The sequence below is a fragment of the Zootoca vivipara genome, chromosome 6, assembly GCF_965207765.1.
Source record: "Zootoca vivipara chromosome 6, rZooViv2.hap1.1, whole genome shotgun sequence".
Classification (NCBI taxonomy): domain Eukaryota; kingdom Metazoa; phylum Chordata; class Lepidosauria; order Squamata; family Lacertidae; genus Zootoca; species Zootoca vivipara.
In genome coordinates, this window is record NC_142589.1 from 57,940,420 (window position 1) to 57,965,143 (window position 24,724).

Consider the following 24,724-nt stretch of genomic DNA (forward strand, 5'->3'; position numbering starts at 1 on the left):
GCATCACACAGATAGATTCCATTATACTGTACTGGTTTAAATTTAAGAAGCTCCAGTGTAGCAGATTGCTATTAAGTGAGTCCCCACCTGGGAGGAGAGAGAGAGAGAGAGCAGCCCTTCGGAGGAGCTCCCTCCCTCCCTCCCTCACGAACATCCCAGGGCCGGGGAGAGAGGGCTGGGCCAGGGACGCACACACCTCCCTTCCCTCAGACTCCCTCTCACGGAGTTTGGTGGTGGCTGTTGCCCGTCCTTTTCTTTCAGTCAAGAATCCTGCCCCGCAGGGAGCCAGGGAGCAAGAGGGGCACTGCTCCTGACGTAATAAAAACAAGACATTCCCTGAAAATAAGCCACCCAGTGTTTTTTTGAGGGAAAAAAGTTATAAGACGGTGTCTTAAAATGTGAGAAACACGGTAGTTGGTATCTGAAGAAGTGTGCATGCACACGAAAGCTCATACAAATGACAAACTTCGTTGGTCTCTAAGGTGCTGCTGGAAGGAATTTTTTGTTGTTGTTGTTTCGACTACGTCAGACCAACACAGCTACCTACTTGTAACTACAACTAGTTCTAGTTTGGTTGCCATCCTCCTACCTGCTGAGTTCTACAACAATGAGACTATTCCCCCACACACACTTTCAGTATTGTTTGTTCCTGCATTGAGGAAGCAATACAGAACAAACTAATGCAGAATAAATCCACCTGGTGCATTTTAGTTGTGTCAATAACTTGTTGCAGAATACGCCCAAAATAAAAGAGCAGGCTGGAGGGGCCCCAGGAGGAACAAGCTGGTGGGTAGTTTCATCCCTGGAACTGGCTGTAAGTAGAAGGCAAGCAGGTGGGGGCTGGCTGGGGGCAGAGTGAGGTTGGTGGCGCAGCACTCCATTCACTCTAATGGACCATCCACCGTTGCTCCTTGGCACCACCCTGCTGACCCAGGAAAACCTCAAAGTCTCACTCTAGGCATGGACAAGTCTGTTGGTTTTGGTTTCTCCCAGGTTCTTATTTTCCTCCTCTTAAATTCAGTTCTCCACAGTTCAACATCAGTTTGGTGGGGTGGGACCACAATAAAACTCACCAGCATTTTAGTCTCCATTTCTCCTAACATTCACATTTTGGCTATGCAATTTTCCTTCCGTGTATGTTATTTCCCCCACTGTATTCATTCTTATGCACAGTACAGTAATTGCATTTTTGGAGACACTTCTTTGGCTGGAAAACTGCATTGCAAAATTCGGACAAGTGTGCCATTTGAAGGACGGTTGGGCTTTGGTTCACGTATTGTTTCAGAAACTGTGAATTAAGTAGATTTGCCTTTCAAGGCCAACTGTATCAAATTTCTCCTGCATCCCCAGAAGGAAGGCAGGTGGGGGCTGCCTGAGGGCAAACTAAAGTTGGTAGGGGAGCACCTCATTTGCCCTAATGAACCAGCCTCAAGCACATCCTTGCCACCTTCCTGCCACCCCGGGAAAACCGCCAAGTCTCTTCCAAGTAACCTTCTTACCCTTCCACGGTGGTGGTCTGTATTCCCTGCTCCCACAGTGCGTTCCTCTCAAGAAATCCTGCTGTGTTCTCTCTGATGTGCGAGTCGTGATTTGCCCCCATCCCCCTGTGGCTTCCCTCTATCTCTCTCCCCACGCGCACAACCCTGTCAGAGGTTAATCCTTGCAATTGTGCAGAGAGCAGCTGGCCATGGGGCAGTGCACCTGTGCATGTATGTAAAGCGGATTTCCCCAAAGGAATGGCATTGCTAGGGGTGGGGGGACATCGGGAGGCCAATGAGTCCAACCCAGTGTTCATCTACCCCTCACACATCTTGACCCATTGAGCTGAGGCCACAGCGCAAGAGGAGAAGCAGGGCCGCCAATGCATTGTGCTGCCTGCAGCAGGGCAGATAGTGGCAGCTGGCTCAAGGAAGCGAGCCCAGCCGCACATGACCCCACGAGGCAAAAAGTTTGATTGTAGCATCCTCAGGGCAGAAAGCAGGCCTTTCTCTCACTTTTGTTCTTTTTAGGTTTCCCCCCTTTTATTTCTACAACTCTTGAGGTTCCCCCAAACCCAATGATATTTTTCTCTTGTGCCCATGGAGCTGTTTTGGGTTACATAAAAAATGGCACTCACCACTTGAAAATAGAGAAAACAATGTTGCCTTTAAAAAGAATCAGCCACAGTCCTTTAAACCTTTTTGAGATTTTTTTCTCCCTCTCATACCCCAAAATGACACACTTTCTGGGATGGTGCTTGGTTCCCTCCCCACTTCAGCCCCCTCCCCCACAATGCACACACACAATTGCTCTTGTCTTGGCAGAACTTGCATTGTAGGATTGTCAGCAGAACAGAGCACAAAGAAATGGGGAGAGGATATGAATCAGCACCGGAAAAAGGATATCTGCAAACAAAAGCATCTAGGTCGCCCACCATATCCTGCAAAGTTTAACAGTACAGTGCCTGGAAAGCTGAATAACCAAAGTGTGGGATCCCAGCAAAGGGAGCTCCTCTTATTTCCATGCATGCACACATATTCATCTGGTGAGCTGAAGTGAGTAGACTTGTCCCTCCCGTGTCCCATTTTGGCATTTAGCTTTTCATCCTCCCTCTCTCCTTTCCTCTCATCAAAGGAAAGGCACAAAAAGAGCATCACAGAATTGCAGAATCATAGATTAGAAAGGGACCCTGAGGGTCATCTATTCCAACCCCCCGTAATTCAGAAATCTCAAGTCAAACATCCATGACAGATGGCCATCCAACCTCTGCTTAAAAACCTGCAAGGAAGGACAGTCCAACACCTTCCAAGGGAGGCTATTTCATTTCTGAACAGTTCTTACCACCAGAAAGTCTTTCTGATGTTTAATCAGAATCTCCTTTCTTGTACCTTGATTCCATTGGTTTTGGTCTTAGTTTGCTCCATCCTCCATGTTGCAGCCCTTTAGATATTTGAAGATAGCTATCACATCTCCTCTCAGGCTCCTCTTTCTTAGGCTGAACGTACCCAACTTCCTCAACCATTCCTCATAAGGCATGGCTTCCAAACCCTTGATCATCTTGGTCAGCCTCCTCTGCACATGTTCTAGCTTGTCAAGATCCTTCTTAAATTGTAGTGCCCAGAACTGGACACAGTAACTCCAGGTGTGATCTGACCAAGGCAGAATAGAGCAGACACTATACTTCTGTTGTTGCAGCCTAGAATAGCATTAGGGTATTTTGCTGCTGCATCACACTGTGGACTCATCTTAAGCTAAGACACCTAGATCCTTTTCACATGTACTACTGGCAAGCCAGGTGTCCCCGTCTTATATTTGTGCAAATGGTTCTTCCTGCCTAAGTGTGTAGGCTTACATTTGTCTATATTGAAATCCATTTTGTTATCGGTTGACCCAGTTCTCCAATCCCTGATTCAGGAGGCAGTACCACTGCTGATAGCAATTCCAGGTTTGCTACATAACTGGATGTAAGCTTGCACAACAGCTGGAGGGAGCCTGAAGTACAATGGCACAGTAGTTCTTGCTGCTGTTGTTATTCCATTTATATACTGCTTCATGCCGAAATAGATTTCGACTGGCCTGCAAAACCTAAAAACCAATGGTATGACATTATTAAAATACAGAATAATTAAAAATACACCATAATTAAAATGCACATTAAAACAATCCCATTAAAATAGAAATGGCCAGAATTAAAATGCACCATTAAGACAACCCAGCAAGTAAAACAAGAGCTTATTCCCATCCGTAAGACCATTCAGAGTCTAAAATTAAAACAGGCAATTTAAGGGAATACAGCCACAGCTCAAAAAGCATTTGCTTGGCATGCAGAAGTTCTCAGTGTCAGTCCCCAGCATCTTGACTCCAGGTCGGGGTTGGAGAGATTTCTGTCTGAAATCCAGGAGAGCCACTGGCAGTCATTGTGTAGACATTGTTGAGCCACATGGACCACTGGTCTGATTCAGCATAAGGCAGTTTCCTATGTTCCCAAAGCTTTCTTCATTTCCACAGCCCAAGTTACATGAGGAAAGTTGCTTTGCTGTTGCTCATTCTTCAGCTGGGTGTCAAGAATCCCTGAGATCCACCAGTAGACCCTAGTCTACCTTCTGCCTATCTCTGGATACTACACACTGCAGCCTGACTATACTATTCGTGACATTTTGGGTGTATTGGCTTCTTTCCATAACTAATTTTATTCCTGCTAGCCATAGACAAAGACAAAGAGCATTGCTGGTCATTGTAGCCCCACTCGCACCAAATATGGACAGCACTGGAAACTTAAAGCCATGCTCAACCCCCCCTCGGTCTTCTCGGATTTCATTATCCACCATTTGCTTTCAATGTTATCTATCTGAAGAGCCAGCAGCAACCTCAGCACTTGATGGCACAATTGTGGGAAGCCCAGAAAAGCTTTTTGGCCTCAGTGGGACACATGTGGCTATTTTGATCTTCCACCATTTTTTCCATTCTGGAATGTAGCAAAGGTTAAGCATCACATCTGTCGCTCCACCACTTGTTCCTCCTGGCCCCATGCACCAGTCATGTGGACCCCAGAAGGTTGCCTCCAAGGAAATGTGGCCCTTGGGCTGACAAAGGAACCCTCCCTTTGCCCTGGAACCTCCTGTTCCTCCTCCTCATAACTGTTGCCTGCTCTGAGCCATCTGCCATCTCTGAGCAAGTCGGAGAGAAAAAGAACAAGGAGTAGCTCATGTGCAGGGGTTAGAGTGTCTAACAAAGGATCCAGGAGCCGAGAGTTCGCATTAAGCAATACTGGGCCAGTAACTGCCTAACTTACCTCTCAGGTTTCCTTTGAGAAGAAAACAGAGAGGGAGAAAATCATGTATACCTCCATGAGCTTCTTGGAGGAAAAGTGGGATATCCTATCTTACTATATAATAAAATTGTAAAGCGTCATCACTCTGTTCTCACTGACTCTTTTCCAAAGTTCTAAAAGCAAGGTGAGGTGAAGTTGCTCTGAGAAATTGTTGTTGTTGTTGTTGTTGTTGTTGTTGTTGTTATTTGTTGTTATTTGACTGTCTGGCTCCGAAGCGCCCTCTCAGATTGCATGGAGCCCGGACAGCCCCGTGGTTTTCCCCGGCGCTGAGGGCAATGAAACAGTCGTTGAGACGGCTAGAGCGCCGGTGGCGGAAAACTCATTTTGAATCAGACCGGACACGGGCTAGAGCTCAACTTCGAGCCTACCAAGTGGCAATGGCGACGGCGAAGAGGACCTTCTTCACCGTCTCCATCGCATCTGCAGAAAACAGCAGCAGGAGACTTTTCCAGGTGGTTCGCAATTTAGCGGAACCACCTGCTCCATCCGGGCCCAGTACGGGCTACATGATCTCCTGCAATGATTTTGCAAAGTTTTTTGCAGATAAAGTCGCTCAGATTCGGGAAGAGGTAGACTCCACCGTGGGAGCAGGGCCGGGGCGGGGGAGTGCTAGAGTCCTGTCTAGTCAAGTTTTGTGGGATCAATTTCAATCTGTTACCTCCGAGGATGTGGACAGGCTGCTTAGACGAATGAAACCAACCACCTGTCTCCTTGATCCTTGCCCATCCTGGCTTATAAAAGCTAGCCAGGAAGGGCTGGGCGATGGGCTTCGTGGGTTGGTAAATGCTTCTCTCCATGAGGGAGCCTTCCCAGACCCGCTGAAAGAGGCGGTTATTAAACCGCTTCTTAAAATACCATCTTTAGATCCGGCCAATATGGCCAACTATCGCCCAGTCTCAAATCTTCCATTCTTGGGCAAGGTGATTGAGCGAGTGGTTGCGGAACAACTCCAGGCACGCCTGGAAGAAGCGGACCATTTGGATCCCTTCCAGTCAGGATTCAGGCCTCATCATGGGACTGAAACTGCCTTGGTCGCACTGGTCGATGATCTCCGGCGGGCTAGGGACAAAGGTAAGAGCTGTTTCCTTGTTCTGCTGGATCTCTCAGCGGCTTTTGACACCATCGACCATAACATCCTTCTGGACCGTCTAGAGGGCTTGGGAGCTGGGGGCACTGTCATGCAGTGGTTCCGCTCCTTCCTCCTGGGCCGTGTTCAGAAAGTGGTGGTGGGGGATGAGTGTTCAGACCCCTGGGCGCTCACTTGTGGGGTGCCTCAGGGTTCTGTCCTCTCCCCCATGCTTTTTAACATCTATATGCAGCCGCTGGGAGAGATCATCAGGGGGTTTGGGCTGGGTGTCCATCAGTATGCTGATGATACCCAGCTCTACCTCTCTTTTAAATCAGAACCAGTGAAGGCGGTGAAGGTCCTGTGTGAGTGCTTGGAGGCGGTTGGAGGATGGATGGCGGCTAACAGATTGAGATTGAATCCTGACAAGACAGAAGTACTGTTTGTGGGGGACAGGAGGCGGGCGGGTGTGGAGGACTCCCTGGTCCTGAATGGGGTAACTGTGCCCCTGAAAGACCAGGTGCGCAGCCTGGGAGTCATTTTAGACTCACAGCTGTCCATGGAGGCACAGGTCAACTCCGTGTCCAGGGCAGCTGTTTATCAGCTCCATCTGGTACGCAGGCTGAGTCCCTACCTGCCCACTGACTGTCTCTCCAGAGTGGTGCATGCTCTAGTTATCTCTCGCTTGGACTACTGCAATGCGCTCTACGTGGGGCTACCTTTGAAGGTGACCCGGAAACTACAACTAATCCAGAATGCGGCAGCTAGACTGGTGACTGGGAGCGGCCGCCGAGATCACATAACACCGGTCCTAAAAGACCTACATTGGCTCCCAGTACGTTTCCGAGCACAATTCAAAGTGTTGGTGTTGACCTTTAAAGCCCTAAACGGCCTCGGTCCGGTATACCTGAAGGAGCGTCTCCACCCCCATCGTTCTGCCCGGACACTGAGGTCCAGCTCCGAGGGCCTTCTGGCGGTTCCCTCATTACGAGAAGCCAAGTTACAGGGAACCAGGCAGAGGGCCTTCTCGGTAGTGGCACCCACCCTGTGGAATGCCCTCCCACTAGAGGTCAAAGAGAACAATTACCAGACCTTTAGAAGGCATCTCAAGGCAGCCCTGTTTAGGGAAGCTTTTAATGTTTGATGGATTTCTGTATTTTAGAATTTCTGTTTTTTTGGAAGCCGCCCAGAGTGGCTGGGGGAACCCGGCCAGATGGGCGGGGTATAAATAATAAATTATTATTATTATTATTATTATTATTATTTCAAAAAATCTTCACAAAGTTTTATTCAGGATAACTTCCAGTAAATATCAACATCAGTATCAACATCAGGACAAGGCCCTGTTTCGATGATTCTTCATCAGCTGGAATGTAAAAGTTAACATAAATCTTTGTAATGAGAAATTATTCAACTCTTTAGATATAAAGTTTTAACAAATAAAAAGGACAGAGACTGTATTCAAATAAACATTACTGATATATCTTTGAGTGACCAACCTAACTTCAACCTTATAGTCTGTTTTCTAAATAAAGATTTAGACTGCTTGTAGCGTACAAAAGGCTTGTCTAAACTTAAATAAGAAATCCTCTTACAAAATATAATAATCCTTGTTGCAGGAATACTTGTAGTTTTCTACAAACAGAGTTATAATACTTGTAAAAAACAAAGGTAGCTTACCGAGGTTTCTCAGGTCTAAGTGTACCAAGTATGTTTGCTTTGCTAACTCAAATTGTTTGCAGCACTTAAATGATAGAGGAAACGAGGTTGCAGCAAAATTAAAGAGACAGTATTGCATTTAGGCGTACTAAAAGTGTTGAGATAATTTAAAGGCATATGGACATAACTAGGTTCAATGTTGTTACAAAGTACAAATTCGATTATAGGAATGATGTGAAGTCTAGACTATTGTTCAAGCCCCCTGGATGTAAAGTGTTGAAAAGATGAATAAATTTGGACTCCTGTTGGAGAAGGAGTCTGTCAATGTTGATTCAAATAAACAAACATACAGAAGTTGATATTTACTGGAAGTTATCCTGAATAAAACTTTGTGAAGATTTTTTGAAATTATCCTTTCTGGCCCGAGTTCTTGTAATTTTTCGTTTACTTCTGGACTTTACCAAGAACTCCAATTTCTACTGTTGTTGTTGTTATGGCAAGGATGGTGAGTTGAGCACACAACAAGGATTTTTTTTGCGGGGGGGGGGGGCACTGTGAGCATCTTGCCTGCAGGAGCATCTTGGCTCCCAAATCTTAGAACCAGCAGCACCACCAATCCAGGCATTCTAACTAAACAGCAGGCACAGAGTTAACTGAGCAGCCACTTTGCTCAGCCTTTTGAGACTCAGCGAACACCCCACTAAGAAAGGCATAAAAGCTGCCTGAGAGGCAGGGGGTGGGAGGGGTTCACTTTCCAAATGTAACAGCTGTGGAAGGAAGAGAGCAGGGAGACAAAAGAGAGAGATCAAAGTTAGAGCTTTTTTCCCCCTTCTTTTTTTGCCTTTTCAAAGAGGCATTCAAACTTCACAGCATCAAAGACAACCAAAAGGCTGAATTATGCTTACGTTAAAAAGTGTGAGTTCTGATTTGCAACACAGTGGAGGATTCAGAAGATATAATTTTTAAAAAGTCTGAATTTAGCAGCTTCAGTCAGCAAGATGGGTTAAAGCACTGTTCTGTACCATCACCTTCCAATAAACCTAGAAATAAAGGCAAAAGGCAGCGAGGAGTGGGGAATGTAGGCAAGTTTGTGCAAATTCTTACATTCACTATTAAGTACATGCCTGCTCAACATCCATTTGGAAGTTGTGGTGCCAAAAATGAGGAAAGGGCCCCATCATGGCTTATGTCTGGACAGGAAGCAAACCCCTTTTAAAATTCCAAAACTCTGTTTTTAATTGTCCTTAACCAGGATTGGGTATAACTGGTGCAACTATCATTTACGGCTCAAAGTCCCTTCTCTATTGTGATCTGCTTGTATAAAACAGAGGATAGCCAAGGTTAGTCATTCTCAGAGTAGACCCACTCAAATTGACTTAAGTAACAGATCCATTAATTTCAATGGGTCTACTCTGATTCCATGGTCTATCACCCAATGTTTTCAACAACAACAACAACAACAATTTATTATTTATACCCCACCCACCTGGCTGGGTTTCCCCAGCCACTCTGGGCGGCTTCCAACAGAAAAATAAAATAAAATAATCGATTAAACATTAAAAGCATCCCTAAACAGGGCTGCCTTCAGATGTCTTCTAAAAATCTGGTAGCTGTTTTTCTCTTTGACATCTGATGGGAGGGTGTTCCACAGGGCGGGCGCCACCACCGAGAAGGCCCTCTGCCTGGTTCCCTGCAACTTGGCTTCTCGCAAGGAGGGAACCGCCAGAAGGCCCTTGGTACTGGACCTCGGTGTCCGGGCAGAACGATGGGGGTGGAGACGTATTGCTGTCTCATTTGGTCATTGTAAGTGATCTTGAGAATTGTTGTTAAGTAGCAAGTACAGTCAGTGGTGAGAGATGACGGGAAGCTCAGAGTCCAGCAATATCTGGATGACCACAAGCTAGCCAGGTGGCTGCTCTACAGCTCATGGGAAAATACAGCTCCTCTTACATGGCTTTGCAGAATCTTTTAAATGATTTCGGTGGTGCTTTTATCGGTTTTAACCATCTCTGCCTATTCGGAGCACCTTTCACTGCTTGTTTTTACAATGCACACCCATGTCTGCTCAGAAGTAGCTCTCATCGAATTCAATGGGGTTTACTCCCAGGAAACTGGATATAGGCTTGCAAGCTCCTCCTGACATTTTCAACTGTTGATTTATGATTTGATAATGCTGCTAGCCACCTTGTGCTTTTTATAAGGAAAGACAAAGTACAAAAGTTTTAAGTAAATGAAGTATGACTGCATTGTTTCGTTTTGCAAGTTACTACCAATGGGCTCTTTTACCATCTGTTTTACTGGATTCCAAACAATCTAGTGCTCACAATAAAGGTAAAGGTAAAGGGACCCCTGACCATTAGGTCCAGGCATGACCGACACTGGGGTTGTGGAGCTCATCTCGCTCTATTGGCCGAGGGAGCCGGCGTACAGCTTCCAGGTCATGTGGCCAGCATGAAAAAGCCGCTTCTGGCGAACCAGAGCAGCACACAGAAACACTGTTTACCTTCCCGCTGTAGCAGTACCTATTTATCAACTTGCACTTTGAGGTGCTTTCGAACTGCTAGGTTGGCAGGAGCTGGGACCGAGCAACAGAAGCTCACCCCATCACGGGGATTCGAACCGCCGACCTTCTGATTGGCAAGCCCTAGGCTCTGTGGTTTAACCCACAGCGCCACCCGCGCCCCTAGTGCTCACAATAGAGTCATCTATTTCAATGGACAATTTTAGTGCTGGCACCAAAGGTAATATGGAGCCAGGATTTTTCATTGATGGCACCGGTATTGTGCAATTCCCTAAAGCAGCTGAAATATAAAGCACAACCAGTATTGGCATGCCACCGGCTCTTGAAAATACATCTATTTTGGGAAGCATTCCCCTGAACTTGAACTTCCTCATCTGATTGTTTTTACTGTTAGAACTTTTTAATTGCTTTGTTTTAATGTATACTTTAATTGTGATTTAGTGTAATTGTTTTACAGTGTATTTTAATTATGTATGAATTTTATAAATCATTTTTTATAAAACACTTAGAAGCCATTTTAGCATGTAAGCCGTTTATAATTAATGAATAGCAGTAACAATCATTCTGGTTTCTTTTACTTCCTCATCTTGATTTCTGTATAAGAGTACAGGAAGAAAACTACAGAGAAAAAGGAATTTTATACTTTTCAAACAGCAAAACCACTCTGAGCAGGCCTCCAGACTGCCACTCTTTTGCAGGGTTCCAAACCAAGAACTTTAGTGAATTAAAACCCACCCCACCACCCATTCCCCTAGTAACCAATCAAACTGTTTATTATTTTTTAACTGGACTTTTTGCAGCTAAGAAGTGAAAGGGAAATGTATTGGGAAGTGTGAGATAAGCAAAAGATTAACAGGAAGGCATGTAAACATTCCCCAACCATGTGAGCTTTGTGCTAGCAAATCAGGATGTTCTGGAGAGGACTGAAGGAGCCTAGGAATGCACTAAGGAAGAGCAGAGAGAAGGAAAAGGGGTATTATTCTTCCTTCACCCACAGTAACAATCATTTCCAGCAATACACACACACAAAACTGCTGGTGTGTGTAATGGGGGAGAGGCATATATCAAACACGGCTCTCTCCATTTCTCATTTTTCCAAATTTAAATTCAGTTCTCCACATTTCTGCTGCAGATAGATGGTAGGTGGGTGGGTATGTAGGTAGATATAGATCTCATGAAAATTCACCAATATTTCAGTGAGAATTTCTCCTAATATATATGTTCATATGCAGTTTTACCAAGCATATGCATTTTTGCAATGAAAATATTAACTTTCCACACTTCACAAATGAATTATTCTAAGATCAGTCCTGATATTATATATTTGTATTCCTTCTATAGGCAAAAAGGACTAGACCGGCACTGGAATGTGGGATTTGGCTTTGTGGCTTTCTCAAGGGGGGGGGGGAGGCTAAAACAGGTTTGTCAGAAATCCGTAAGAAAGCTCTCTTAGACTGTCAAGTTTCCCTATCAAAAGCAGAACAAAGTAGGCCTCCTTGAGAAATAGCAGGGAAATCTAGACAAGGCAAGAAAGGCCTCTGCCAAGAGCCTTGCTTTGTCACCCAGCAACAGAGGAACGTGCAAATTGGCCTCATCTCTGGAGGAGCCCATCACACCTGTTGCACACGTTAAAAATATCCATTTTATCCTACATGGAAGCAGGACCAGCTCGAGAGAGGTTGGTGCCTGAAGCTCAGTCTCACAATGTGTGACCTTTTTCAGAAGAAAGCTGCCTGAGGGCAAGTGCAGGGTACCTGCCTCTCACTGCCATGGTGAGACAGACAGGCTCCTTCTTCTTTTTAAGGAATTGGGCACGTTTGCGAACAAAGCACAACTGCATCACACTCACCCTTTGCTGCTTCAAAGCAAGCGAGCAAACAAAAATGCCAGCTGCTTATCCAAAATGATTTGGTGTGCTTCCCGCACAGCCCATCTGTTGGGATGACCTGCCCAGCCCACCCACAGACCACTTGGATAAAAGAGGTAGCAAGGGTCTCATATTTGGACTCCATGACTACCTTCACTTTGGACTCCTATTTGAAGGGCTGCCAATGTTTTGAACTGGCTCAGTGCCTGTGCCTTTAACATATAGAGTTTAACACAGAGGATGTGAATAGGCAATGGCTTTCCTGGCATGGAGATAAAGCAGTGGAGAAACATTCATTTGATCCATTTCCATCTCTTCTGCCCAGCTTCACTGGGGGCAGGTGTGTCTCCTCTTCAGCCTTCCCTCCACCCCCAGCTCAGCTCTTGTTAAGTTCCTAGAGTAAAGCACAACGTTAGGGTGATGCTCTTTCTCAGGCCAGACAAGATTCGTGATGTGTTTTTATCTTGCCTGCTGAGAACCGGCTGTTTTATTTATTTACTTTTATAAAGACTCTGCCCCCTTCCTCTAACACTGGCTATCAGAACCTCTGATGGCATCCCTCAAAACAAAGAAAAAATTGAAACGTTTTAAAAATCAGTCAACACTTTAATCACCAAGAGGAGTCAAAAGGAACAGAAAAACATTGTCAAAACGGATCAGTAAAGCCAGCACCAGAAAATATATAATGACTGAAACAAGATGGACTTTGGCTGGTTCTTAGGTAACAGTGCCTGGTGCACCTGTCTAGTAAAGGACTTTGATAATCAGAAAGCAACCACAGTAAAAGTCCAACCTCTGCTCATTTCATGCCTGATCTCTAGAACAGGGGCGGGAACCTGTGACACTACAGGTGTCTTCTAGCCTTCAACTCCCATCAGCCCCAGCCAGCATGGCAAAGGGACTGGGGTGAAGGGGATTGCAGCTGGAGAGCCTCAGCTGGTCCCCGTATTCCTGCCCTGAGGGAAAGATCTCCTGCATAAGAGCCTCTGGTGGCCATCTCAGGTGCAGAGGGGAGATGGTGGGACCTTAACAGGTCCACAGCAGGGAGAGAGCTTTTCCTTTTCTGGCGAACTTCCTCCCCACCCCACATTCATTGTGAATGCCAAAGAGTATATAAGTGCAGGAAAGTATTTGTCACCCTTTCCAGAGGCAGGCTTGCTGAGAAACTCTCCCAACAGGCAAATACTGGGGGAAAGACTGCGGCTCTGCCTGGGATGCAGGAAGGTCCCAGGTTCAATTCCTGGCTGGGAATGCCCTGCCTGAAATCCTTGAAAGCCACTGCAAGTCAGTGTAGACAATACTGAGATAGACGGACCAATGATTTGATTTTTAAAGGAAAGCAGCTGTATCTTAGTGGACAGAGCACAGATCAGTGGTAGGGACAGCTGCTTCTCTCACATAGTAGCCAACAAAATCCTTCAGTGCCACTCAATGAACCCCACAGAAATGGTTTGCCCTGGGCCACAAAAGGGACTGTCCTGTGCCAGGTAATTTTTCTTTTTAAAGTGTGCTTCTATTTTCTCCCAAGGATTACCCAAAACTTATTTCACACACACCCCTCCATTTCCTTCCTCCACTTCCCCAAGCTATGAAATTCATAGATTAAGGCAGCACCTGGCTAATTTAGCACTTACGCCAGGCCTAAGATGGGAAAGAACACTGGTGAACAGGAAACTGATAAAGACCCAAAGTCTAGCTGCCATCGATTTACAGCAGGAAGAAGAGGAGGGGTTTGGATTTGATATACCGCTTTATCACTACCTGAAGGAGCGGCTAACATTCTCCTTTCCCTTCCTCCCCCACAACAAACACTCTGTGAGGTGAGTGAGGCTGAGAGACTGCAAAGAAGTGTGACTAGCCCAAGGTCACCCAGCAGCTGCATGTGGAGGAGCGGAGACGCGAACCCGGTTCCCCAGATTGCAAGCCTATCGCTCTTAACCACTACACCACACTGGTTCCCCGCCCCTATGCATCTCTATCTGGCTCTTAGGACTCTGCTGGTTGTGCCCCCACCCCAGCCCAGCCCTCATTGGCTCTGCTTCACACCCATTTTTGCCTGATTGAAATATGTCCCTTAACTCTGACAATTGTCTCTGGCTTGTCTGGATGGAGGGTAAAGAAGGGATTGCGAGTGCGTGTAGAAATTAACCTGCAGTGCAAAGGTAAAAACTTCATTTGTTGCTGTGCCCGTTTTTGCCTGTGGTCCCTTGCTCACCGCTGGCATGTGGCCCTCAGAAAGGCACCCAGGAGGGAATGTGGCCCCTGGGCTGAAAGGGGGCTTCCTCCCCCTGATCTATGGTGATTTCAAGGTCACAAATACCCCCTGGATCATACACCCACAGGACCCAGTTTATACCAAGTTAAAAAGGACCGAGCAAGGGGAGGAGGGGTAGAAAGCACACAGACAAAAAAGGGCCAACAAGAGATTTGCTGCCATTTCCAAACTCTCCCCTTCTGTCCTCTCCAGTTCGATAGCCCCTCACTCAAACTTTGACTTGGTGGGTCTCCCTCTTCCCCGGATATTGAGGAGAAGCAGAAGACCCAGGGAGATAGTGGCCGGGGCACACATGGCAATGGGCTCCTTCAAAACCAAGAGGCTGTAGATGGCACCTGCAAAGAGACAAAGAGGAAAATATTTTTAAAAAATTAATTGCAAAAAGACCAGGAGATTCATTGGCCAAACGACTCTCCACCCCACGGCAATCTCTAGCCTCGACTTGCACCTGTTTTCGTACATGTTAGTGATACTTGGGAGTAGACCCCCTGAAATTAATGGGCATCATAAACTTAGATCCATTAATCTAATGGGACATTATTGCAGTGAAACCCATTCATGTTTTGCCAGATAGGTGCATGAAGGGACTAAGGGCTTACATAGCTTCCCTGTAAAATTTGCTAGAGAGAACTCTGTGAAATCACTTAGTCTGCCATGGCAGGAATACCTCCTGCCTAGGCCATAGCTGCCAAGTCTCCTGCTGAAAAATGCGAGATCAGCAACGACGTGGCACCGGAAGTCGCTTCTGTGCATGTCTGTACATGCGTAGAAGCAACTTCTGGTGCCGGCACCGCCCAATTTCCGGTGCCCGGGCATGGGTAGCGCAGCACCAGACGTTGCTTCTATGCATGTCTGGACATGCGTAGAAGCAACTTCCGGTGCCGCTCTGCCCGATTTTCGGTGCCCAGGCATGGGCAAAGCAGCACCGGAAGTCGCTTCTATGCATATCCAGACATGCGTAGAAGCGACTTCCAGTGCCACGCTACCCATGTATGGGCACCGGAAATCGGGCAGTGACAGCACCCAAAATGGAGCCTCCCTGGCAGGTAGGAAATCCGGGGGATTTACGGGATTTTTTTCCACTCCGGGCTGCCAGCAGGAAACAGTTTAAAATACGGGGGTTTCCCACAAAAAACAGGAGACCTGGCAGCTATGGCCTAGACATCTCTCTCTCTCTTCATCATGCCAAATTTCAACCAAAAATTAAGATGCATAAAAATAAATCAACAAGAGTAAAGAGAGACCCACTGTAGAAGCAGTTTTTTAGAAAAAATATTGAAGACAGCTAGATAATGCAGTCTCCTGACATCCCTTATAAAGCAGGGGTCCTACTTTTTCTGCTTTAGAAAACTTTAGAAGTACCTTCAGCTCCTAAGTCTATGCACACTTAATTGGAAGTAAGCCTATTAAACCTTCCCTGGGACTTATATGCAAATATGCATAGGATTGTGGTGTTAAGGCTGTTTATTCCCTGGATCAGGACGCTGCTTTTTCAGGCACATGAAACTCTGCAAAACATCATACACACAATGATGCTGATGTATAGAAGAAAAAGGTATCCTTCTGAGCAGCATCAGCCTGTTTGCCAGTCCTGATATACAAAACAGCTTCACCCAGTTGCTGTCCAGCTATCCCTTCACCACCACCACCCTCTGACTAGATCTCCTGCTCCTCCGGTCAGTTTTACCCAGAGGAACTCAGGGGCCTGATAAACTCCAAATGCAACTTTAAGGGAGCCAGGAGTGATTATATCAGTAGTCAATTACCCAAAACTAGAAAAATGGTACATCTGTAATAATAATTTTTAAAAAGGTTCCAGGCAGTTGGTCTCATCATGAAGACGATCGTGTGGAGCATTAATTAAGGTCAGGGTTTTGAATAAAAACAGAACTTCCCAGTTGATGTGAGGAACTTTTGCAAAGCAGTGGCTTAATTAGCAAGCAACATGGATAACTAAATAGCTTCTGGTGCCCCCTACTGGAACATGCACAAACAGACTCACTCTTTGTCATGCGCAGAAGTTGGGCAGGTTTTAACAGAGTCACATTTACTATTTGTAACCAAATAAAACATCAACATGTAAATAATGGGAACTTAAGAGCTACATTACAGGCCAGTTTCCTTGTGAGGAGAGCAAAATGTATTTCTTAAAAAAAAAAAATACAGGTTGAGCAGACGAAAAGCAAGCATCTCTGCACTGAGGCAGCACCGTTTCCCAAGCAAGATCAATCAACTGAATACCTTAGAAACAATTTTATGAGGTAGGACAGAGCTCAAACTCAAGTAATAAGGGGGATTTCCTTGGTTTTGAAGCTATGTGAGAAAAATGCAGACTTCTGTGCTTCTGTAACACAGTTCAACCTGCTGAACTGAGATCTGTTTTTACTAAAGCCAGAGAATAATGCTTAGGCCCTCCAGATGTTGGTGGCAGACTCCAAAGCCCATTAACCCCAGCCAGCATGGCCAATGGGAGTTGCAGTCCAACAGCATCCATAGGGTCACAGGTTCCCCATTCCTGTTGCTTGCAGCCCCAATACAGCCTCATCTGTAGTTGAGATCAGAAACACTCAAGAACTAGGACCTTCAGCCAGACTTCAGCTCACGGAGAACAGTTGTACTTCAGTGGCAGAGCATCTGCTTTGCGCACAAAAGGTCCCAGGTTCAGTCCCTGGGATGTCCAGGGAGCACTGGGAAAAGACTCCTGCCTGAACCCTGGAGAGTGGCTGCCAGTCAGTGCAGGAAATACTGAGCTAGATGGGCCATTGGTCTGACTCTGTATAAGGCAGCTTCCTACATTCCAGCAGACCCCCTCTACTTTGCAGAGGGGAAACAACCAACCTCTGCATAGCTCTTACCTATCATGACAATCGTGAGCACAAAATTGCTGATTTCCTGCAGCAGCTGAGGCCCAAAGGCCAGGAGCAAACCAGCTGCCAGTTCTATCCAGCCCACCGTTTCCAGGTACCAGATCGGCTCTGGCTTGTAGCCAAACTCCTTCAGAGGAAAAGCATCGGCAAACTGCACAAATTGCGATTTCTGGAATAGAGAAAAGAGTTTAAAAAGCGCCAGTGTGTTTAAGGTGCCCACCTAAAACCTCCTTGGAGGATAAGTGGGATATAAATATAAATATAATAAATCCATTAATTGGTAAGTGTAAAAGAGGAGAGTTAAATGGGGGGGGGAGTGCAAACATCCCCAAAAACAGGAAGTGGGCCCATGAGTACGATGGCTGCAAAGGGGTGAATGGCAGATGAAGAGAGGAGCCACATAGGAAGTGCCCCTCCTTTTCCAGTGAGTGGTTGGCTCCTCCAAGTTACTCTCTAGGTCAGGCATCCCCAAACTGCGGCCCTCCAGATGTTTTGGCCTACAACTCCCATGATCCCTAGCCAACAGGAGCAGTGGTTGGGGAAGATGGGAATTGTAGTCCAAAACATCTGAAGGGCCGAAGTTTGGGGATGCCTGCTCTAGGTCAATGTTTCTCAGATGTGGGTCCCCAGTTGTTGGGACTACAACTACTGTCATCCCTAACTAAGAGGACCAGTGGTCAGGGACAGTGGGAGTTGTAGTCCAACAACAGCTGGAGACCCAAAGGCCGAGAAGCACTGCTCTAGATCAAGAGGCCACCGACCTATTTTGAGCTAGTTGGCACATGTTGAGAAAGTTATGGGCACAAAATGAATCCCACAGGAACATGACATAACACAAAATGGATGCCAGGGGGGGGCATAATGGCTGCCACATCAAAAAGAGCAGAAAAAGAGACAGAGCCACAAAATGGTACAAGCATGTCCCCATAGAATCATATGGTACACAAGTATCATAGAATCCCCTGCAATGCAGGAAACTTTTGCCCAACATGGGACTTGAACCGACAACCCTGATATTAATAGTCTCAACTGAGCTATCCCAGAGTAACAAAAACCATCCAATAAAGCCATAGAAAAATAAAAACAGTGTTAATTAAACACTGTGGAAGGATGCATTCTTAATTGCCTGTGCAGGCCTGACATAATAGACAACTTTTCAACAGACACATATCAGGGAGAAGTGTGCATTCACACTTATACTGTATTAGTGAAAATAACATGCAGAAATGAATTATATTATATATTAGAGGGATTTGCAAAAATGTGCCTATTAGTAAACTGAATACATAAATATGTTTATTAGGAGAAATCTGTATAAAATTATGAATAATTTTCATGAGAATTAAAAAAAGAAGAAATGTAGAGAACTGAATTTAAGACTGCAAAAATAAGAAATGAGAGAACCGACATGGCCAGATCCTTCCATCTCTAATGAAGCTGCACCTCATTGCTCAAGCTTTTTCAGAGAGGACCAAAGAGGCAGTGGTACACATGACAGTGGGTACACCCAAATACAGGCCAAACTTAAAGTGGAAGGGTCACAGCATTAACACTCCTCGTGATCTAGCTCCCCTTTTAGGTTTGGGGTGACACCAAGGCCACTGCTTTGGATTCAGCACAGATAGCAAGTCAAGCCTTTGTGTCCACCTGCAAGGATGCAGACAACTTGGTGAAATCCCCTCCTGCCACTGGGTGGGGAAATGTTGCAGCTATAAAGTCACAGGCTTAGAGAGGTCCAGAATTAAACTCTTCAATCCAACCCGAAACTATTTTAGATATTGTTCCGTATTATGTGTTGTTCTGAATTGTACATTACAACCTTTTCGGCTTTCTGAGGCCATTGTTGTTTTTTTAATGGCAGGCTCAATAAATAGACTAATCACACTATTGTACAACTAAATCAATTATTAGTAGGCAACATTTGATAAGTTCATGTTTACCCAAGCGGTACTTGGGGAGGTTTGGGGAGGTACTGGCTAGTTTTCTTCTTTTCTGTTGAATTCCCGCCAAACTCGACTAGTGAAACAGAAAAGGCTCACAAAATTCAAACCTCAACCCGATTCGCGCCAAAACAAAAAACTGTTTCAGCAGGCAGCCAGGAGAGGGCGGAGATGTCAGATTTGGGCAAAAACCGATTCATAACCCTACTCGAATTATATGGGGTTCTGCGATAGCAAAATAGCCAACAAGTAATCCCCAAATCACAGATTTAGCTCTGACACAATACGGAGTCTAAGACCGCTCCAAAACTGTTAAAAGCCCGTCCACACCGCGCGCGCATTTATATCAAATCCGACAGGCGGGATTAAGAGTTGCAGAAGCATTATTATTGGGCGGGCACTGTGCAAAAACGATAAGCAACTGTCTGTCGTCTCTAACAGGATTGCAATACTCTGCGTGCCCAACCTGATCCTGTGCAAGTGCATTCGGAAGTATGCACCACTTTGTTCACGGGTGGGAGGGGGCTTGCTCCCAAGTAAAGTGCACGGGATTGCAAATTGAGGCTGTGATCCTTTGCACACTTGCCTGGGAGTAAGCCCTGATGGATCCAATAGGCGACGTACTTCCGAGTATAAGCGACCGTGCAAATCTGGCACGTATACTCGTAAGAAAATCCGTGCACTTAGTGAAGAGGGAGCATCCTCCCTCCCGTAAAACCCCGCGACGTTTTACCTCTGCTTAAGCAACGTGTCCAGGGAATCAGCCTGGCGAGGGATCCCCCTCCCCTCCGCAGAACTCACTGGCGGTTCCTTGCGAGTAAACGCGTGCTGCGGGTGGGCTGCGCGCTTCCTCGGGAGTAATAAGCTTTTATTCGAGGCAAGCACCCACGAAGGATCGGTTGCACGATTTAATACCGGTGGGGAATAAAGAGGGGTGGTTTTTTTGTTTTTAATAGCCTCTGCGCAGCTTCGCCCACACCCTGTTGCAACGAATTGCAAAGCAAAGCGGAGGAGGGCTCCTCTGCACACTTCCCCTTCTTCCCCCCACGCACACAAAACAAAACCGTTTTCTCTTCCCCAGTACACCCCGATTCGCCGCTCACCAGCTGCTCGTAAACTTCGTCTGAAATCCGATCAGTCAGCTTGACGACCCCGCTGACGGAAAAGAAAAGGCCCAGAAGCACGCGGATGGCGGAAAAGAGCAGCGCCATAGCTCTGGCTTCTCTCGCTCTCTCCTTCCCTATCTTCGGCTACTGGTAGCTGGGGCGGGGGGAGGGGGAGGGGAATAAACACTGGAAACGGGGAGGGGAGGAAACGCAGCCACCAAAAATGGGGTTTTTCGTTCTCTTCTTTCCCACCCACCGCTGGCCCCGGGAATCGAACCGGCGGCGCAAACGCGACACAGTCGCGACAGAGTTGGGTGAAAGATGAGGGCGCTGTTTTGCTGAGCAGAGGGCTGCAAGTAAATAGGCGGCTTGAAAAGGGCCTGGCACCTTTGAACGGGCGAGGGTGTCCCTAAGCATGTGCAGAGAGCTTGATTTAAAGCCGAGGGTCGCTGCTGCCTGCTCTCAGCTGTTTGAGGACTTCTCTTTGAAGAACGATGCTTAAGGAGAAAATTGATCATAAATCAAGACCACCTACAGATAGTATTTTAATGTTGTAAAAGCGGAACACTATGTCCCAACCAGTTTTGCGCTGGTTCTACTCTTTAAATATACATTTTATATGTAATATCACCCCTAATTTATACATGGTAGGATGCAAACAATGTAACTCGTCGCAAAATAAACACAAATTATTGTTATTCATCAAAACCAAATTAAAAGAGGCAGTAAAACAACAGAGCAATCTTAAACAGTCACCAACTGCTTGAAATGCCTTGGCAAATATGCAGGTTTTGTGCTAGAAATGTATTTTGTACTAACTTATGTGGGGGTTTGCAGGTGGGGTCTTCCACAGGCAGTGAAGGACTGGCCATCGTGTTGCAGGTGGCAAGCTTAGGACTAATCAGGTCTTGACCTCAGAATAGGTGCAATATCAAAGACGGAAGTTCTGAGCACCTGCAGAGTGGCTTTCCCTAATCACTGGAAATAATTGGTTTGGTGATGAAGAAAAGACACTTAGAACGTAAGAGGTTGCTGGCTAAGGCCAGTGGCCCATCTGGTTATCACAGTGGCTAGCCAGATGCCTGCAGGGAAGCCTCAAGCTAGATCAGGGGTAGGCAACCTAAGGCCCGTGGGCCGGATGCAGCCCAATCACCTTCTCAATTTAAAATGCATCTCTGGGTTAATTGTGGGGCATAGGAATCCATTTATTCCCCCCAAAATATAGTCCGGCCCACCACATGGTCTGAGGGACAGTGGACTGGCCCACGGCTAAAAAAGGTTGCTGACCCCTGAGCTAGATCCAAGCACATGAGCACACTCCCCTCTTGTGGTCTCCAGCAACTGGTGTTCAGAAGCATTACTGCCAGCGGTTGTGGATGGCTAATAGCCATCAATAAATAACCTCCTAATCCTCCATGAATTTACCCAATCCTCTTCTAAAGTTTTGCAGGTATGTGTCCTTGATCTTTTATAATCTTTTGCTTGACTGGGTGGAGAGGGCAGGGGCAGAGGAAAGGGGGTGCGGGCCATCCCGGGTGTCAGCACTCAGGGGGTGGCAAAATGCCGGGCAGCACTCAGCACGGAGTCTGCAGCACCCCCGAGCCACGAGAGACATGGTGGCTTCGGCACACGCAGGTTCTTTGCTGCCCAGACGATCCGCCCGCTGCCTCCCCCCCCAGCTGTAGGGCGGCTGAGTGGGAGGAGACAGGAAGACTCCAGGAAGACTCTGCCCCTGCCCCGGGGTGCGCCCCGCCCCAGGCGCCTGAATGAGCAGCTTCCTCCTTCGCTGGGAGAGGGCTGTGTTAGTGCAAGCAGAAACCACCCTGCCATAGAAATTACTGTAACGGGAAGCTTTTAAATGTCTAGTTTTTTATTACTGGTATGTTTTTTATATTCCAAGAGTGCAGAGCAAAGACAAGCAAGACGAAGGAACCTCACCCTGTTTGGGAAGGAACCAGAGGAGGCAAAGAGCTGTGGGAAGGCAGCGACCTTCAGTCCCCACAACTGCCCCATAAGTACAAGATCTACTATGATGAGTTACTGTGCTCACTAGGCCTGGCCTTCTGAGCTGATTACTTTGAATAGTTAACTTCACTGGCACTGTGTGAGTTATTGCTGACCTGCTCTTGACACCCACTCTGAAACCACACTAGAAAGTACCGTAGATTCCTCCAAACCCCCACCCTCCATTCCCAGCTAGCTATGGAGTTGAATGTTTTTCAGGAACTGGAATCCTGTAGGCCAGGATCATTTGGGTTTATTGTCCATCGCTTCCAAGAAACCTTCATCCAGTGACTCAACATCAGGACACACTTTCCCATTGGGGACATAAACATGGATCTCTTTCTTTTGTCTTGTAATCTGGGGCAGCAAAGATGAGTTTGCTCTAGATGATGATGATGATATGCAGGTCATCCCACTGACCATTAAGTCCTGCATTGTGGAGCGAGCAGCCAGCCTGCGAGATCCTGGCGGAAGATCACACCTAGCTTTGCAGGGAGAGGGCTTCACAGCAAGCTGAACAGGGCTGGTAAAGTGAAGGTAGGTGCATTTTTGCTTCAAGCAGCTGCCCGGCCTCCTAGTAGAAGAGAGGTTGTTCAGAACTCCAACACCTTTTGGCTGAACTGGTCCAGCAGGAAGCTCTAGGAAAGGCAGTTTTACATTCTTCCAGCCTTTGTACCTGTTCTGGTTAATTAAAAAGAAATTTCAATGTTTGGATTGTTGGAAGCAGTGTTCGAAACTCCCATTGTTCTAGGCGCATTTTGTGACAGGGAATTTCATTAGCGTGAGCAGTTTCTGAGCTCTGGGCGCAGTACTGCACCTAAGATTTCAGATTAAAACTGCAGAGTGGAAGGAAAGGAGGTTGTTTTTCTGCTTCCCCACTTCCAGCTACTATCTGAAAACTAGAGAATAGACCCTCTTAAGAATATTAGGGAGGTGGGCAGGGGAAGGACCGGACCATGTGAAAAATGAACATAATATTTTAGCTGCAGTTCCTTCATTTTTCAGCTTTGTATTCTTGTTATTAAAAAGGTGCGCCTAGACATTCCATTTTTGTGCCCATAACCTAGGTTTAAGAGGCCATTTAGTGACTAGCTTTCATATCTGTTTCTAACACTTGTTGGAAACAACTGGCAATGTACACCAATCCCAGAAACTTTGCAACTCTACAATTCTATGTTGAGATTCCTACATTGCAGCGAGTCGGGACTAGATGACTCTTGGGATCCCTTCCAACTCTACAATTCTGATTCTAGTAAGACTACCGATTTAGGCAGCCAAGTGACATAGGCAGTGTGGCTTGTGACCTTTATGAAAATGAGGGTCTGGCCATTCCATTGATGCCTGGTCTTGACCTCAGAGGTAGACCCAGTGAAGATGGCAATATAAGGTTTAGGAGTGTGTTCACTCCAGACAGTGGAGATATAGGTTCAAATCCCTGCTCAGATAACAAAGATCAGTGGGTGGCATTGGGTCACTCACTAGGCTAGGTCTCAGCCTGGACCTGTTGTGCAAGGATAAAACACGGAAATGTGCAGTCTGAGCTCACTGAAGTGAAGAGTTTGGAATATTGGAGTTCCGCAGCTCTGTATTTTTACAATTTCTGTAAAGATTGACCGAGTGAACCCTCCTATTTCAGGCATGATCAACAGCAAACTTGTCAAGGAAGTCTGGCCACTGATAATTTTAGTTTAAGCAGCAACACCAGACTTTGTCTCCCTTCAAAAGTCAGCCTCAGTGGGCCCAGCTCCACCAGGTACCTCTTACCCCTGCACTGTGCCAGCTGATCATTATAAGAGCAGTGCCCAAGTTTTGAATTTTATTTCCCTCTTCCCTTCCTGTCCCATTTTCCTCGTCATGGTTTTTTTAGATTAGCGGCCTGCAGGTAGGGACTGTATGTAAGCTGCACAGGGAGCCTTTTTGGCTGAAGAGCAGGATACTTTCCAAAATAAACAATAAATACATTTTTAACAACCTAAAAACCATTACTTAATCCTGAACTCTGGCAACTTAGGGAATGACTGGGTTGCTTCAGCTATCACACTTAAATATAGCTATTAAATAATGAAGGCTGTGCACTCACTTTTCATCATCAAAAACATTTTGGATGGAAACACTGAAGCAGCCATTAAAAAATATGCTAATATATGTCCCTGCATTTTTCATTAGTGGTCTCAATCAAAACTGTCTTATACAAAGCCAGACCACTGGTTCTTCTGAAGCACGGATTGTCAACAGTGCCCTCCTGATGCTGTTGGACTCCATCAGCCTAAGGCAGCATAGCCAAGGGTTAGGAATGATGGATGTTGAGTGTCTTCCACCAGTTGTTTACCCCTTCTCTAAAATACCTTTCACACAACTTATCCTCCAGAAACTGGGGCAGAGTACTGAACCAGAGACATCCCTACCGGCAATGAATTTGCTCCACCTGAATGTCACATAGACTCATTGCTCTGAAATTTAGATTTGAGAAGCTGCAGTACTGGGGGGAGCAGGCAAATGAGAAATTAGGACTAAAGGGCACAAGGCAGGTGCTTTGCTTACTGAACTTGTTTTCTGTTCCGCTACCTGCAAGTTTTCCCAAAGCAAAGACTCATCAGAGGTTTTTTTGT

General features: G+C 46.2%; 1 protein-coding gene and 1 long non-coding RNA gene across 2 annotated transcripts; both read right to left on the reverse strand.

Annotated features, from left to right (window-relative positions):
- Positions 1 to 2,126: 2,126 nt before the first annotated feature.
- Positions 2,127 to 7,630, reverse strand: LOC118087451 (uncharacterized). The gene is made up of 2 exons (XR_015950599.1): positions 7,557 to 7,630; positions 2,127 to 3,564 (listed from the first exon to the last, which is right to left on the reverse strand). It is a non-coding gene; the product is annotated as an uncharacterized LOC118087451 (long non-coding RNA).
- A 4,878-nt stretch (positions 7,631 to 12,508) lies between these two features.
- TMEM35B (transmembrane protein 35B) lies at positions 12,509 to 20,434 on the reverse strand. The gene is made up of 3 exons (XM_035120099.3): positions 20,109 to 20,434; positions 17,054 to 17,234; positions 12,509 to 14,533 (listed from the first exon to the last, which is right to left on the reverse strand). The coding sequence occupies exons 1-3, from the start codon at positions 20,214 to 20,216 to the stop codon at positions 14,403 to 14,405; spliced, it is 420 nt and encodes a 139-aa protein (XP_034975990.1). The 5' UTR covers positions 20,217 to 20,434; the 3' UTR covers positions 12,509 to 14,402.
- Between the last annotated feature and the right edge of the window lie 4,290 nt (positions 20,435 to 24,724).